The sequence below is a fragment of the Topomyia yanbarensis genome, chromosome 3 (assembly GCF_030247195.1).
Source record: "Topomyia yanbarensis strain Yona2022 chromosome 3, ASM3024719v1, whole genome shotgun sequence".
Lineage (NCBI taxonomy): Eukaryota > Metazoa > Arthropoda > Insecta > Diptera > Culicidae > Topomyia > Topomyia yanbarensis.
Genome location: NC_080672.1, coordinates 241620242 through 241639208, shown reverse-complemented (window position 1 = coordinate 241639208; position 18967 = coordinate 241620242). Strand labels below are relative to the sequence as shown.

The window sequence follows — 18967 nt, the reverse complement described above, 5'->3', positions numbered from 1 at the left end:
GGTTCCTGAATTACAGGGTGATACGTACGATCACGCAGCAAATCTCGATTCTAACGAATTCTGCGATGAATGTAAAAAGGTGAAATTTTTGCCTTTCTCAATAGAAAGGTATTGCAATTGCTCCGAAAACCGACTTTTTAACGGAGGCTCGGAGGGCCGAGTGACATATACCATTCGATTCAGTTCGTCGAGTTCGGCAAATGTCTGTGTGTGTATGTATGTGTGTATGTATGTATGTGTGTGTATGTGCGTATGTGTGTGTGTATGTTACCAAAAATGTCACTCATTTTTCTCAGAGATGGCTGAACCGATTTTGACAAACTTAGTCTCAAATAAAAGGTGCAACGTTTCCATAGGCTGCTATTGAATTTCTCATGGATCCGACTTCCGGTTCCGGAATTACAGGGTGATGAGTACGAACACGCAGAAAATGTCGATTTTAATAAATACTGCAATGAATGCATAGAGGTGAAATTTTTCGAAAATATGGCCACAACTGCTTCGATTTGTAGTATTAGGTCACTAACATCCATTCAAAGTCTATTTGGCCACATTGGCCACCATCATCGGTTCCGGAAGCCCCGGCGGAAGTATCTAAATTCAGAATAACAGTCATATCGGTTTCTCGGAGATGGCTAGACCGATTCGACTAAACTTGGCCTCAAATGAAAAGTATTGCGTCCCTGTAAATGGCTATTTAATTTCATCCCGATCCGACTTCCGGTTCCGGAGTTATAGGTTGTGGCGTGCGATCACATAGCAAATTGTGATTCAAACCGTTACTCCGATGAAAGCAAAAAAGGTAAAAATTTCGCTAAAATGTCTCTCAAACAACTTAAATTTGCTGTTCTAGGTCACCGACGGCCAACCAAACTTTCGTTCACTACATTGACCACCATAGACGGTTCCGGAAGTGCTCGGGAAAAGCGGCCATCTTTCAAAATTTACGAACTCACATCAGTTTCCCGGAAATGGTTGGGCCGATTTTCACAAACTTAGTCCCAAATGATAGCCATAATATCCCCAAAGATGTTTATAAAATTTCGTACGGATCGCTACACATTCTCGTGATTCATGATTGAGAAAGGCACAATTGCACCGCTAGGTGGATTAAAATAGGTTTTTTTTCGTCAATTTGCTCAAAGAATGCGGTCAGAAAGACGCCATCATCCTTATCATATGAACTTTGATTGTTTGCATATATTGTGCAACAGTTATTGTTCGTAAGTGGCCCCGAAACTGAATTGGTGTAGGTCTTCGCTGTTTCATACGCATAATTGAAAATAAGTTTTCGAGACAATCTTGCGTCAGCCTCGACGTATACAGCTCCGTAAAGCCATAATAGCTAAACAATGAATTCTGCAGTCGGATGACAGCTCTGGTGGACATGACAAGTGAGGTTTGCCATGGTTTCCAGTGTCCATCTTTTCCAACCTGTAGAAATTACAATCAAAAATAATATTACATAAGGTAAATATAATCAGTACAGTTTCGAACATACTTTGATGTCCCCAAATAGTTTGATCATTATTTCAAGATGTTGTAATGCATCTGTACTCGATTGTTTGAGAGGGGTTTCTGTGGATTTTAACGTCATGAGCTCATACCATTTCGACAGATCATTGATAAAAGCAGCAGTGGTGTTCAATGTATGATTATTTGTTTGATCGACCAGAACATAGAGCGCAGTGGCAACGTGATAGCTGCAGTACTTCGTAGAATTGCTGACCTTCATTTTATCGACATTCGACGTCTTAAGATTCTCAAAATCTACATCAGCAGGCCGCAAACGATATGCTAACTTAAGATCTTGATTGTCCTCTGTAGCTACAAGAAGCGTCAGATGATCCCTATCTACCAATGATGATTTCAATCCTTGCCGTTGTTTATACCATTCTGGTACAGTTATGACACCATTAGCAATCCAACCGTTGACACAGCTTTTAAAAACATCTGGTATGAATTCCAAATACCGATTTGGATCGAACGGGTGCACAACTGAATGATTCTCGTGGATATTTTCTTTTTTGGTGCTAACACCGTAGTCATGCATCATAGTCTTATTGCAGGCATGGCCACCATCCCATCCATCACTCATACCCTTCCCCCTCTCAACCCCATCATCTTTATATCACCGCTATAGCACAAGGCATTCCGAATTAAGCTGGGGAGTGGTTCGTTCGTAGTTAGCAGGAGGACAACATTGAACTAATGCTGATTAGGCTTATAAAGAATGATATTTTTTTGTTTCAAATGTTTCACCGTCGACACATAGCTCATCGGGTTCGTGGCTGGCAAACTATTGTGTGTAGGTGTAAAGTGTACTAAGAATGTAGTAGATGTTTCCATAATTGAAACGAACATAACCATTAACCAGCCATAGACTCACAGTTTAAAGAAATGAGAAAGGCACAATTGCACCACTAGGTGGATTAAAACAGGTTTTTTACTTGTAAAATGCATATAAGCTTTCCGCATAGCGGTGTACGAAAATGAGATTGTGTGACTTTAAATAATACTTATCAGAATGTCCATGTCTGCTTTCTGTCAAAAGTTAAAAAATTTTACTAAAAATGGAAAAATATGAATTCAACGTCCCTGTTGTCTGGTATCTATTCGTATAGCCCGCACACTTTTTCGACCGATTCACTTCTTTCTGAAACACAATGCAAATCATAAAAAAATTCAAGTAGAGTTTCACTTGTTGAAAAAATATATTGGTTGTAGAACAGAACATTCGAGTCCGTTAGCTTCAGCAATCGGCACAAAAAGAACTTGCTAATATAACACATAACATGGACATTCTGATAAATATTGATATGTCGGCACCCCTAAGTAACTTTTGACAGAAAGCAGACATGGACATTCTGATAAATATTATTTATTATCTGATAATATTATGATAATATTTATCAGAATGTCCATGTCTGCTTTCTGTCAAAAGTTACGTAGGGGTGCCGACAATCGACTGGTGCCGGAAACCGACTTCTAACATACATTTGTTAACTGAAGAACATCCCTAACAGAATGAAATAACAAGATTGTAGTGAATGCAATTTTTGTAACATATTGTGTTACAAATTAGGTCTCGTTAATAGTTAAAATAACAGAAAATTATACCAAGTAACAACCTAAGATATAGTTTTGCAATCTTTTTGATATGTGTTTCTGATCGGGATGCTGTGGCAATCGATTACCTTATTACATTTTTGTGTACCTTAATGATGAAAAAATTATGTAATTTCTTGATAAGTTGCTACATGCTCTAATATATGTACAAATTTTATGTAATACAATGCTTTCGGAAGCGTTAAAATATTAATTATCTGTTTCAGGTATGCAAGGCAGCTAATCAGTTTGGTGAACAGAAACTCCAAATTCATTTGACAATTAATTCGGAGTTGGTTGTGCAAATCATCCCACAAATACAAGTCATCAATGCAGGGAGCTCAGCAACATTTAATTGCACAATCATTGGTTCGGAAATCGGTAAAATTGAGTGGTTTCATAACGGACGTGCACTAGTCGATGGCGAACGTATGGGAGATGAGCTTAGAAGGTATTTCTTATATATATATATATATATATATATATATATATATATATATATATATATATATATATATATATATATATATATATATATATATATATATATATATATATATATATATATATATATATATATATATATATATATATATATATATATATATATATATATATATATATATATATATATATATATATATATATATATATATATATATATATATATATATATATATATATATATATATATATATATATATATATATATATATATATATATATATATATATATAGCCTATCAATCACATACAGTAACATAGGGCATGATAATCTGTATGCGCTTGTCGCAAAGATGAAATAAATAAATATAAGACTACTAAAAAGAATTCAAACAATAATATAAAATATGTATAAAACTGATAAACTCGGTAAATCGAAAATAGTAAAATATATTTAAGATTACATGAATATGGCTTGTTGTTTGTTGATTACTCTTTGTCGCCTATTTATTGTTCAATGTAGTAATAATCCATTGAAACAAGCCAAAAATTATTTCGATAAAACGAATTTTGTATTTCATTTTACTATCTACAACCGCTAGAAATAATTCATTTGTGCGAACCTTCTGACTGCAATTTTTCTAACTTATAACCATCGGATCGATCTGAAACATATCGGAAAATGAAAAACGAAATAAATAACTCCAAGCAACGGCGTAGCCAAGAGAAGGTTTTGGGGTTTAACACCATACAACCCCCCCCCCCCCCTCACCCCACCACACCCACAAAAAAATTGGATTGAAGTGGAAAATTTATTGATGCAGACTGATTTAATTCAATATTACAATAACAATTATCTGATCCGTAGATTGATAACCTTATATGTAACTGATCTCTTGGTCTTGATTTCACAGTTGTCTAATAGCATCAATATCAAATTCCTGCCTGAAAACATTCCAATAGAAAATTCCAGAGTTCTGTAATCAATCATAATCCTCAGATTTATTTTCAAATTGATCTTCATTTTTGTATAGATGTACTGTAATAAGGGTCTTTATTTAATAGGAAGGGAAGTTAAAATTGATTTAATGTCTATGAAACATAGAACTGCTCACCAAAAAATTCATAAATTTCAACATTTGCTTAAAATGTTTTTGCCTTTCTCATTCACTCTAAATTTCGTCGATCTAATCCCGACCGGGAGGGCCGAGTGTCATATGCTAATCGACTCAGTTCGTCGAGATCGGAAAATGTCTGTATGTGTTTGTATGTCTGTATGTATGTGTGTGTATGTGTGTATGTGGAAAAAAATGTGACCTCTGTTAATCAGAGATGGCTGGATCGATTTGTACAAAGTTAGTCTCAAATGAAAGGTACAATCTTCCTATCGGCTGCTATTGAATTTTTTATTGATTGGACTTCCGGTTCCGGAGTTACGAGTTGAAGAGTGCAATCACACAGCAAATTCCCATATAAACTGAAATGAAAAATTTTCAAAATCAAATTTGTGTTTTTGATGCCAAATGACATTATAATGCATGAAACATTGAGATTGGTACTTTTTTGCTCTGTTACTATTTTCTGAAAAATTAATTCTGCATAATTTTAAAACTTCAAAAATTACGGTTTCGGAATTATGCCGTTTAGACATTAAGATCGATTTTCATCAAACCCCCACCAATTGTAAAATTGGTATTGTAAAAAAACGTAAGGGCGATACTTCAATGCTGATAGGTGGGACCGAATTTTCTTAATTCTCAGTCGCGTTGGAAATTTGAGTAAAGTATAAACTTCAAATCGATTCAAAAAAAATTCGATTTTTTTTGGCTCAGTACAATATACATAACCCCTTCAGAAAAATCAGTTTTCCCACCACAATGCATTGATTGAGGAATTTAGATATATTATTAACAAAGCTTTAGCAACAATTCTTTTGTATGTCTATTTCATGGGCCATTTTTTCGCCTTCCCATTGATTTGGTTTGAGATTTCTAGCACTGATGTTGTGCTATGCTGATTTGAGTGATTCTCTGAGTCCTGCCACTATCCCATTTAGTATGTGTTATCAAAAACATCGCGAAGCATCAAGTTCAAAATGTTCTCAAACGATATAATATCCGAAGAGAGTGATAAGAGTTATAAGAAATGTTTCATCACACTGTTAGGTGGATTAAAAGCGTTTTTATTTGCAATTAAATTTTAGACGTGTTATGTTTTTGCGTTTGGTATCTGTGAGTTATTTATTAAAAGGGTGTATTTTCACTGCTAGATATTTTTGTTGATGAAAAAATCAAAATATTTCGGAAAATTTTTCTTAAGAGCATTTGCTTCGAAATTATATTTAGTATTAGCAACATCGTTGGTATTAGTATTGTATAAGAAAATTATATTTATGACTGGCAAATACTAAGAAATTTATTCATGCGATAGTTTATGTTAAAAGGGAATCCTAAATTAATTGGTGTAAACTTAAGGGTTTATATGTTGCAGATAGAGAAAATTCATAAATTTTCAGCTTTTCCTACACAATATTAGAAAAGCTTCATAAACAGCTTTCCCTAAAAAAATTGTGAAAATTATAAAATATTTGAAAATTTTTGATAGAAGTGACGGGAGGTTGTCGAAAAGTTCGTTAAAAAATTCGTTAAAGAAAATTTTTCTTAAGAGCATATTGATTCGAAATTATATTTAGTATTAGTATTGTATCAGAAAATTATATTTATGACTGGCAAATACTAAGAAATTTAGAAGCATACTTGAAGTTGAAAATGCTCCTTACTGATAATTTCCTAATAATGTAATTACAGTTCCTTCAGTTTTTAGGTTTTCGTTAACAATAAAATCTTTGTTTTTTTTGTAATTGTATTTTTTAACATTTTTTTGTTTTCTTATTGGAAAATTTCACCAAAAAATATTCACACGGAAGAATTGATTCCCTAAAACTCGCTATCATATAGTTTTGCTGCATCAATGGAAATTTTCGAACAATATGTTTTGAAAGTAGTGCATTCAGATCTGATACGCCCTTTTTAAATATTACTCTTGAATAAAAATTGTTTGTTTAATAATGCAAAATATTTAGTCTCCCATAAAGATGAAAAGTAAAAGGTTTCATCAGAATCGAAGATGGTCACCATTTTTGACGTAATTGAATCCAACTTGATGAAATTGCTTCACAGAAGAAAACATCTGTCACGTTACATAAGATCAACTGTGTTTTCTTAAAAATGAATAAAATTTTAAGGTTTTCAAAATACAATTTCAAAAAGTAGACTCAAATTAGTAATAAAAAATAGAAGTTAGACACTGTATACATGCTTTTAGTGTGGTCCACAAAACTTTTTCGAATTTTTGATCTGTCACGTTACAAGTTATATGGTTTCCATTACTTCACAATTGAAAATAAGCATCGACCCATATTCATCTCAATTTTTCAAGCAATGTCATCAAATTTAAATTAGAATACGATGGAAAAATGTGGTTCCAGGCAAAAAGTTGGAAATGTGGATTTTGTGTACATTTTTATCTCCTTACGGTCATTTAGTCATTTTCAAGTCAAGCAAGTAGCATCAACAAACTTTTATAAATGGATTTTTTTCTGGGCTCACCATTTATATTTTTAATATTAGAGGTTATATACATACGGAAAACAAACAGTTTGACGCGAAATTTGATAAAAAAAAATTCGCCTGTGGTTGCAATTTTCGGAGCCTTGACCATATGTTATTAACGGAGCATTAGCAATAATTCGTTTGTATTTCTATTTTATGGGCCATTTTCCAATTTTTCATTGTTTAACCTTTGAGATTTCTTGCATTAATATTGTCCTCTGCTAATTTGAGCGATTCTCTGAGTCCTGTCACTATCCCATGTAATATGTGTTATCAAAAACATCGCGAAGCATCAAGTTCTAAATGTTCTCAATCGATATAATACCAGAAGAAAGCGATAAGAGTTATAAGAAATGTATCATCACACTGTTAGGTGGGTTAAAAGCGTTTTTTCTATTATGCGCACTTTTTCTTCACACATTTAGTCCGTTGTTTCAATTTATTTCGAATTTCATTTCATCTCTTTTCATGATTTCAATAATTTAATCCATTATTTTCCATTTCTTGTTATTTTCTCCATTTTGTGTGCAATACCATTTTGGTTTTTCTACTATTCTTTGTTGTCGATTTCGTCCATTTGCTCCGTTTTTGTTCAATCCATACTATCCAATTCATCATCCCAACTTTCCAATTTTTCAAAGTTTTCCAACTCGTCCATTTTTTTAATTTCTGCATGACTATTTTATTTTTGTCTTTTATATCTATTCCTCTAATTTTATGCATTCTTAACGTTTTATTCACTTTTTCTATTGCTTTAATTATTTCTTGTTGTAATCTTAAATATATTTTACTATTTTCGATTTACCGAGTTTATCAGTTTTATACATATTTTATATTATTGTTTGAATTCTTTTTAGTAGTCTTATATTTATTTATTTCATCTTTGCGACAAGCGCATACAGATTATCATGCCCTATGTTACTGTATGTGATTGATAGGCTATATATATATATATATATATATATATATATATATATATATATATATATATATATATATATATATATATATATATATATATATATATATATATATATATATATATATATATATATATATATATATATATATATATATATATATATATATATATATATATATATATATATATATATATATATATATATATATATATATATATATATATATATATATATATATATATATATATATATATATATATATATATATATATATATATATATATATATATAGCCTATCAATCACATACAGTAACATAGGGCATGATAATCTGTATGCGCTTGTCGCAAAGATGAAATAAATAAATATAAGACTACTAAAAAGAATTCAAACAATAATATAAAATATGTATAAAACTGATAAACTCGGTAAATCGAAAATAGTAAAATATATTTAAGATTACAACAAGAAATAATTAAAGCAATAGAAAAAGTGAATAAAACGTTAAGAATGCATAAAATTAGAGGAATAGATATAAAAGACAAAAATAAAATAGTCATGCAGAAATTAAAAAAATGGACGAGTTGGAAAACTTTGAAAAATTGGAAAGTTGGGATGATGAATTGGATAGTATGGATTGAACAAAAACGGAGCAAATGGACGAAATCGACAACAAAGAATAGTAGAAAAACCAAAATGGTATTGCACACAAAATGGAGAAAATAACAAGAAATGGAAAATAATGGATTAAATTATTGAAATCATGAAAAGAGATGAAATGAAATTCGAAATAAATTGAAACAACGGACTAAATGTATGAAGAAAAAGTGCGCATAATAGAAAAAACGCTTTTAACCCACCTAACAGTGTGATGATACATTTCTTATAACTCTTATCGCTTTCTTCTGGTATTATATCGATTGAGAACATTTAGAACTTGATGCTTCGCGATGTTTTTGATAACACATATTACATGGGATAGTGACAGGACTCAGAGAATCGCTCAAATTAGCAGAGGACAATATTAATGCAAGAAATCTCAAAGGTTAAACAATGAAAAATCGGAAAATGGCCCATAAAATAGAAATACAAACGAATTATTGCTAATGCTCCGTTAATAACATATGGTCAAGGCTCCGAAAATTGCAACCACAGGCGAAATTTTTTTTTATCAAATTTCGCGTCAAACTGTTTGTTTTCCGTATGTATATAACCTCTAATATTAAAAATATAAATGGTGAGCCCAGAAAAAAATCCATTTATAAAAGTTTGTTGATGCTACTTGCTTGACTTGAAAATGACTAAATGACCGTAAGGAGATAAAAATGTACACAAAATCCACATTTCCAACTTTTTGCCTGGAACCACATTTTTCCATCGTATTCTAATTTAAATTTGATGACATTGCTTGAAAAATTGAGATGAATATGGGTCGATGCTTATTTTCAATTGTGAAGTAATGGAAACCATATAACTTGTAACGTGACAGATCAAAAATTCGAAAAAGTTTTGTGGACCACACTAAAAGCATGTATACAGTGTCTAACTTCTATTTTTTATTACTAATTTGAGTCTACTTTTTGAAATTGTATTTTGAAAACCTTAAAATTTTATTCATTTTTAAGAAAACACAGTTGATCTTATGTAACGTGACAGATGTTTTCTTCTGTGAAGCAATTTCATCAAGTTGGATTCAATTACGTCAAAAATGGTGACCATCTTCGATTCTGATGAAACCTTTTACTTTTCATCTTTATGGGAGACTAAATATTTTGCATTATTAAACAAACAATTTTTATTCAAGAGTAATATTTAAAAAGGGCGTATCAGATCTGAATGCACTACTTTCAAAACATATTGTTCGAAAATTTCCATTGATGCAGCAAAACTATATGATAGCGAGTTTTAGGGAATCAATTCTTCCGTGTGAATATTTTTTGGTGAAATTTTCCAATAAGAAAACAAAAAAATGTTAAAAAAAACAATTACAAAAAAAAACAAAGATTTTATTGTTAACGAAAACCTAAAAACTGAAGGAACTGTAATTACATTATTAGGAAATTATCAGTAAGGAGCATTTTCAACTTCAAGTATGCTTCTAAATTTCTTAGTATTTGCCAGTCATAAATATAATTTTCTGATACAATACTAATACTAAATATAATTTCGAATCAATATGCTCTTAAGAAAAATTTTCTTTAACGAATTTTTTAACGAACTTTTCGACAACCTCCCGTCACTTCTATCAAAAATTTTCAAATATTTTATAATTTTCACAATTTTTTTAGGGAAAGCTGTTTATGAAGCTTTTCTAATATTGTGTAGGAAAAGCTGAAAATTTATGAATTTTCTCTATCTGCAACATATAAACCCTTAAGTTTACACCAATTAATTTAGGATTCCCTTTTAACATAAACTATCGCATGAATAAATTTCTTAGTATTTGCCAGTCATAAATATAATTTTCTTATACAATACTAATACCAACGACGTTGCTAATACTAAATATAATTTCGAAGCAAATGCTCTTAAAAAAATTTTTACGAAATATTTTGATTTTTTTCATCAACAAAAATATCTAGCAGTGAAAATACACCCTTTTAATAAATAACTCACAGATACCAAACGCAAAAACATAACACGTCTAAAATTTAATTGCAAATAAAAACGCTTTTAATCCACCTAACAGTGTGATGAAACATTTCTTATAACTCTTATCACTCTCTTCGGATATTATATCGTTTGAGAACATTTTGAACTTGATGCTTCGCGATGTTTTTGATAACACATACTAAATGGGATAGTGGCAGGACTCAGAGAATCACTCAAATCAGCATAGCACAACATCAGTGCTAGAAATCTCAAACCAAATCAATGGGAAGGCGAAAAAATGGCCCATGAAATAGACATACAAAAGAATTGTTGCTAAAGCTTTGTTAATAATATATCTAAATTCCTCAATCAATGCATTGTGGTGGGAAAACTGATTTTTCTGAAGGGGTTATGTATATTGTACTGAGCCAAAAAAAATCGAATTTTTTTTGAATCGATTTGAAGTTTATACTTTACTCAAATTTCCAACGCGACTGAGAATTAAGAAAATTCGGTCCCACCTATCAGCATTGAAGTATCGCCCTTACGTTTTTTTACAATACCAATTTTACAATTGGTGGGGGTTTGATGAAAATCGATCTTAATGTCTAAACGGCATAATTCCGAAACCGTAATTTTTGAAGTTTTAAAATTATGCAGAATTAATTTTTCAGAAAATAGTAACAGAGCAAAAAAGTACCAATCTCAATGTTTCATGCATTATAATGTCATTTGGCATCAAAAACACAAATTTGATTTTGAAAATTTTTCATTTCAGTTTATATGGGAATTTGCTGTGTGATTGCACTCTTCAACTCGTAACTCCGGAACCGGAAGTCCAATCAATAAAAAATTCAATAGCAGCCGATAGGAAGATTGTACCTTTCATTTGAGACTAACTTTGTACAAATCGATCCAGCCATCTCTGATTAACAGAGGTCACATTTTTTTCCACATACACACATACACACACATACATACAGACATACAAACACATACAGACATTTTCCGATCTCGACGAACTGAGTCGATTAGCATATGACACTCGGCCCTCCCGTTCGGGATTAGATCGACGAAATTTAGAGTGAATGAGAAAGGCAAAAACATTTTAAGCAAATGTTGAAATTTATGAATTTTTTGGTGAGCAGTTCTATGTTTCATAGACATTAAATCAATTTTAACTTCCCTTCCTATTAAATAAAGACCCTTATTACAGTACATCTATACAAAAATGAAGATCAATTTGAAAATAAATCTGAGGATTATGATTGATTACAGAACTCTGGAATTTTCTATTGGAATGTTTTCAGGCAGGAATTTGATATTGATGCTATTAGACAACTGTGAAATCAAGACCAAGAGATCAGTTACATATAAGGTTATCAATCTACGGATCAGATAATTGTTATTGTAATATTGAATTAAATCAGTCTGCATCAATAAATTTTCCACTTCAATCCAATTTTTTTGTGGGTGTGGTGGGGTGAGGGGGGGGGGGGGGTTGTATGGTGTTAAACCCCAAAACCTTCTCTTGGCTACGCCGTTGCTTGGAGTTATTTATTTCGTTTTTCATTTTCCGATATGTTTCAGATCGATCCGATGGTTATAAGTTAGAAAAATTGCAGTCAGAAGGTTCGCACAAATGAATTATTTCTAGCGGTTGTAGATAGTAAAATGAAATACAAAATTCGTTTTATCGAAATAATTTTTGGCTTGTTTCAATGGATTATTACTACATTGAACAATAAATAGGCGACAAAGAGTAATCCACAAACAACAAGCCATAACTTTTAAAGTATTCAACATAGCTATTTGAAGTCTTCAGTAAAATTATTCGCAAAAGTAAAAGCTACATATTTGCTGAAGACATCATTTCGATATAATCACTTCCAAGAAAATTTGTGAAAATATCTCACTCATAGGGGGATTAATCAGCAAAAGCACAATATTAAAAGAAAGGGCATATTGCCTCCATTAAATTCTCCGAAGATACTATTGACCTAAAATAAGCCGTTTTGGCGTTAATAATAGATTACATGTTTTTGGTCATATTTCTGGCAATGGGAAATGATAAAAATCTTTCGTCCGCATTTAATGTTAAATATCTCTTTTGATAATAGTCCGATTTCAACAATCTATAACTTGTACGAAAGGTATTCGTTAAAGCTATCTAAAAACATATAAATTGTTAATCTATATTGTCAATTTCGGCAGATAAGTTAAAGAAACTGCAAAAAACGCCATTTTTAAGCATTCAAACATTCATATCTTGGAAACTAAACATCAGAATCAAAAACAAATTAATAGCGTTCATACTGTTTTTTAGCTCTTTCATTTAAAATTGGTTTGGATAAGATCGGTTCAGCCATTGCTGAGAAACACGAATGAGAATTTGTCCGTTACATACACACACAGACACACACACACGGACATTGTCCCAAATCGTCGAGCTGAGTCGATTGATATATAAGACTCGGACCTCCGGGCCTCGGAAAAAATCTTGAAAGTTTGAGCGAATTCTATACATTTCTTTTATAAGAAATGTAAAAATGCTTAAATTTTAATTGCATTGTGGAGAAAATAACAATAAAAGGTTTTGACATATTTCAAAATTCTTTTAACTTTTAAATTTTAATTTTTTATTTTAATTTAATTTTTTTCTTTAAATAATTTAGTTATAGAAATTATTTCAAAATGGTTTTTCAATTCGAAATTCTCATGAAAAATTGTGCTTCAAAATGCAGATGGTTTTAAGTAATTTTAGATTTTTTTCGACATAATATATTACTTCGTGAAAATACGACCTTTTCATAAGTTATTCATGTTTGTTCAACAAAACCAATATGTTTTACATTTCTTATAAAAGAAATGTATAGAATTCGCTCACACTTTCAAGAATTTTTCCGAGGCCCGGAGGGCCGAGTCTTATATACCAATCGACTCAGCTCGACGATTTGGGACAATGTCTGTGTGTGTGTGGCTGTGTGTGTATGTAACGGACAAATTCTCATTCGTGTTTCTCAGCAATGGCTGAGCCGATCTTATCCAAACCAATTTTAAATGAAAGAATTAAAAAACAGTATGAACGCTATTAATTTGTTTTTGATTCTGATGTTTAGTTTCCAAGATATGAATGTTTGAATGCGTAAAAATGGCGTTTTTTGCAGTTTTTTTAAATTATCTGCCGAAATTGACAATATAGATTAACAATTTATATGTTTTTAGACAGCTTTAACGAATACCTTTCGAACAAGCTATAGATTGTTGAAATCGAACTATTATCGAAAGAGATATTTAACATTAAATGCGGGCGAAAGATTTTTATCATTTCCCATTGCCAGAAATATGACCAAAAACATGTAATCTATTATTAACGCCAAAACGGCTTATTTTTGGTCAATAGTATCTTCGGAGAATTTAATGAAGGTAATATGCCCTTTCTTTTGGTATTGTGCTTTTGCTGATTAATCCCCCTATGAGTGAGATATTTTCACAAATTTTCTTGGAAGTGATTATATCGAAATGATGTCTTCAGCAAATTTGTAGCTCTTACTTTTGCGAATAATTTTACTGAAGACTTCAAATATCTATTTTGAAGACTTTAAAAGTTATGGCTTGTTGTTTGTGGATTACTCTTTGTCGCCTATTTATTGTTCAATATAGTAATAATCCATTGAAATAAGCTAAACATTATTTCGATAAAACGAATTTTGTATTTCATTTTACTATCTACAACCGCTAGAAATAATCACCGAACACTTCCAAGTTGTCTGGAAGGAACTTGATAACTTATCAGTACTAAAATGTTCATTTGTGCGAACCTTCTGACTGCAATATTTCTAACTTATGACCATCGGATCGATCTGAAACATATCGGAAAACGAAAAGCGAAATAAATAACTCCAAGCAACGGCGTAGCCAAGAGAAGGTTTTGGGGTACACCATACAACCCTCCCCCCCACCACACCCAAAAAAAAAATATTGGATTGAAGTTGAAAATTTATTGGTGCTGACTGATTTAATTCAATATTACAATAACAATTATCTGATCCGTAGATTGATAACCTGTTATTGTAAACATCATGAGGACTTTTGATAAATTGTCGGAATGGGGTCTTGATATGTAACTGATCTATTGGTCTTGATTTCACAGTTGTCTAATAGCATCCATATCAAACTCCTGCCTGAAAACATTCCAATAGAAAATTCCAGCGTTCTGTAATCAATCATAATCCTCAGATTTATTGAGCTCGTTTTTGTAGAAATGTACTGTAATAAGGGTCTTTATTTAATAGGAAGCAAAGTTAAAATTGATTTAATGGCTATGAAACATAGAACTGCTCACCAAAAAAATGCATAACTTTCAACATTTGCTACAACAACATGACAACAATGTTCCATAAATACCTTCTCGTCTCATTGCGACTGTACTCTCCGCAAAATAGATCTTTGTCACACACGTCCATAGCGATTGTTCACATTGTTCTTTCAAATTGATGTTCTTTGGGTGTTTCAAACAACTCGAATAATTAAAAATCATATTAGATTTTGTTCTGTTTTCTTCCGTCCATTTCTGGACAGCCAGTTTATAAAAGGAGCAAATGAGTTATTTTAAATCTGCAATCTTTTCCTAATACACTAGTTATAACACTATTTGGAACTTGTATGGACTTGTCAGCTTCAGATTCATCCAAATCTGAAAAATCAGATCCGTCCAGATTTCGAAAATATATATTTTAGCTAATTGTCAGCTAAGAGGCCATGCACAAATAACGTAGCTTTTTGCCTTTCTAATTTTTTTTTTCAATTCGTTTATTTGATAAGGCAGGTTTGCGTTAGCTTAAAGGTGCCAATTTTGTTTTGATTTACATTTTAAATTACTTAAAACTAGGGGATTACATATTGATTTTTGAAATTAAACTAAGGCTAATTTATAGCTATACATATACACAAGGGGGTAATATAATTTTCGTATGATTAGAGGAGTCATTTAGTTTTGATGGCAATATGGTTTGACATTTTTAGCAATGAGATTATTGGAGCAAATAATGTTTAACTAAGGGGGAAAATTTTTACGACTATCTTAAAAGTACAAATAATTAGAGGGCGTGATTAAATTTTGTAAAGATTCGGAGACATTAATTAGAGTTATTTTATGTGGTAGTAGAGTTGGGCATTTTCAACGAGATCATATAATATAATAGTTAAAACTAGAAAAGGCAAGAAGAGCTAAATGCTTCATGAAGATATTTGGTGGGTGGGGGAAGGGGTGTTACTTCTGTGTATAAGAGTCAGGGGAAGTAGGGTGGACAAACATGGCAGGGGGAGAACATTATTTCAGTTTCAGACTTCGGGAGATCAACGGATTGATTACAGAATCAGGGTGGCCTTCATAAGGAAGAATCATGTACTGGGACGCCAGGTGGTCGTTCTCAAGATGGCAGGGTTTCTCCAGACGATTTCGTAGTGCGGCTCAGATGTTGATCGGCTACATTTCGAGTTGTGCGTGTGATGTTCGTGCTTTAGGTCCCGTGTTCGTTGGCGCATTCGACAGGGATGTTTTGTGTCGCCTTGGAGTCGCATCAAACCATCGTGGGTGTATGGTACATGTGGAAGAGAGCGCTTCTGAGAATGATAAGGAAAAAGGGGCAGTTAAAGTTGGATATTGATGGTTTTTATGAAGGTGTATATAAGGGACATATAGAGGACATCGCGGCTTGCCAACACATCTCGAACCGGGACGTTGGGTGGTCTTCCTCGGGCCCGAAGGGTGTCCATAAGCCGAGACCTGGCGGAACTGTACTCGGTGCACGCCCAGACTATGTGCTCTATATCGTGATAACCGTCGCCACAAGCGCAGATACCACTCTCCACGAGCCCAATACGTCGGAGATGTGCATCCAGCGTGTAATGGTTCGCCATGAGTCGGGACATTACACGAATGAAGTCACGACCCACATCCATCCCCTTGAACCAAGGTTTCGTCGATACCTTAGGGACTATCGAATGTAGCCACCTTCCTAGCACCTCATTGCTCCACGAGGTTTGCCAACTTTCGAGGGTTCTCTGATGAGTAATACTGAAAAATTCGTGGAAGCAAATTGGTCTTTCAAAAACGTCACCTTCAATGGCACCCACCTTAGCTAAGGAGTCCGCCTTCTCATTGCCCGGAATGGAGCAATGAGAAGGGACCCACACCAAGGTAATCTGGAAAGATTTGTCAGATAAAGCACTCAGTAGCTCCCGTATTTTCCCCAAAAAATACGAGGAATGCTTTCCATGTTTCATCGAGCGAATAGCGTCAATAGAACTCAGACTATCCGAGACGATGAAGTAATGGTCTGCGGGTAATGTGTCAATGACTCCAATGGTATACTGAATAGCAGCTATTTCTGCGGCGTAAACTGAAGCAGGGTCACTGAGTTTGTAGGAGGCGGTGAACTTTTGATTGAAAATACCGAAGCCAGTGGACCCTTCGAGGTTTGATCCGTCAGTATAAAACATCTTAGAACAGTCGACTTCTCGGAATTTATTATAAAAAATATTTGGAACCACTTGTGGGCGTATATGGTCCGGAATTCCAATAATCTCATCTTTCATGGATGTGTCGAAGAAAACAGTAGATTCAGAAGTATTTATGAAATGCACACGGTTGGGATTGTAAGAAGAAGGATTAATATTTTGCGCCATGTAGTCAAAGTACAGGGACATAAAACGGGTCTGAGAATTGAGCTCAACAAGCCTTTCGAAATTTTCAATCAACAACGGGTTCAAGATATCGCATCGAATGAGTAATCGATATGAGAGTTCCCAAAATCGATTTTTCAGCGGGAGAACGCCCGACAGGACTTCGAGACTCATCGTATGGCTCGACTGCATGCACCCTAATGCGATACGCAAACAACGATACTGAATTCTTTCGAGTTTGATGAAATGTATGTTCGCGGCGGATCGAAAGCAGAAGCATCCGTATTCCAGTACCGACAGTATCGTTGTTTGATACAACCTAATTAGATCTCCTGGGTGGGCACCCCACCACGTTCCGGTTATTGTACGAAGAAAGTTGATCCTTTGTTGGCATTTCTGTTTCAGATACCGAATATGGCATCCCCAAGTACCTTTCGAGTCGAACCAGACCCCTAGATATTTTACTGTGAAGACCTGAGCTATAGTTTGACCCATTAATAGAAGCTGTCGTTGTGCTGGTTCACGCTTCCTAGAAAATACAACTAGCTCAGTTTTCTCCGTGGAGAATTCGATACCCAGCTTAATAGCCCATGCAGACAAATTGTCCAAGGTATTCTGTAATGGTCCTTGTAGATCGACAGCTTTGGGTCCCGTTACAGACACCACGCCTTCAACTGCAAGTTGTCTTAACGTGCAGGCATTGTCAAGACATTCATCAATGTCGTTGACGTAGAAATTGTATAACAGGGGGAACAGGGGGCGTAGACATGAGCCCTGGGGAAGGCCCATGTAGCTAAATCGTGATGTCGATAAGTCACCATGCGAAAAATGCATGTGCTTTTCCGACAACAAGTTTAGTAAAAAGTTGTTTATAGTCGCTGAAAGACCATGCTGGTGCAGCTTCTCCGAAAGAATGTTGATAGAAACTGAATCAAAAGCCCCCTTTATATCTAGGAACACTGATGCCATCTGCTCTTTACTAGCATAGGCCATTTGAATTTCGGTTGAGAGCAACGCAAGACAATCGTTCGTCCCTTTGCCTTTGCGAAAGCCAAATTGTGTATCTGACAGTAAGCCATTTGCTTCGACCCAATTGTCGAGGCGGGATAGCATCATTTTCTCGAACAACTTCCGGATACAAGATAGCATTGCGATCGGTCGATACGAATTGTGGTCGGAGGCTGGTTTTCCTGGTTTTTGGATGGCGATGACCTTCACTTGCCTCCAATCGTGTGGGACAATGTTAGCCTCAAGAAACTTATTAAATAAGTTCAACAAGCGTCTCTTGGCAGAGTTTAACAGATTCTTCAACAAGTTGAATTTGATTCTGTCTGGCCCTGGAGCTTTATTGTTACACGACAAGAGAGCAAGTGAGAACTCCACCATCGAAAAAGGTGTTTCGTTCGCGTTATCGTGACGGGACGCGGCGCGGTAGATCTTCTGTGCCGGGGCGGAATCCGAACAAACCTTCTTGGCGAAATCGAATATCCAACGGTTTGAATATTCCACGCTCTCATTAGTACTGTTTCGATTTCGCATACGTCGGGCTGTTCCCCAAAGAGTGCTCATCGATGTTTCTCTCGTTAATCCGTCGACGAACCGGCG

The 18967-nt window shown here is 33.7% G+C and overlaps 1 protein-coding gene across 19 annotated transcripts in view; it reads left to right on the top strand.

Moving 5' to 3' along the window:
- Positions 1 to 18967, top strand: part of LOC131689361 (cell adhesion molecule Dscam2) — a 1607414-nt gene that overhangs the window by 677013 nt on the left and 911434 nt on the right. For all 19 annotated transcript variants that reach the window (XR_009305380.1, XR_009305379.1, XM_058974402.1 and 16 more), the window contains one exon: positions 3336 to 3559. Coding sequence is in view for 17 of the 19 variants with exons in the window: in XM_058974402.1 (XP_058830385.1) it covers positions 3336 to 3559 (224 nt within the window). In the remaining 2 variants the exon portion in view is untranslated. The remainder of the gene's footprint in view (positions 1 to 3335; positions 3560 to 18967) is intronic.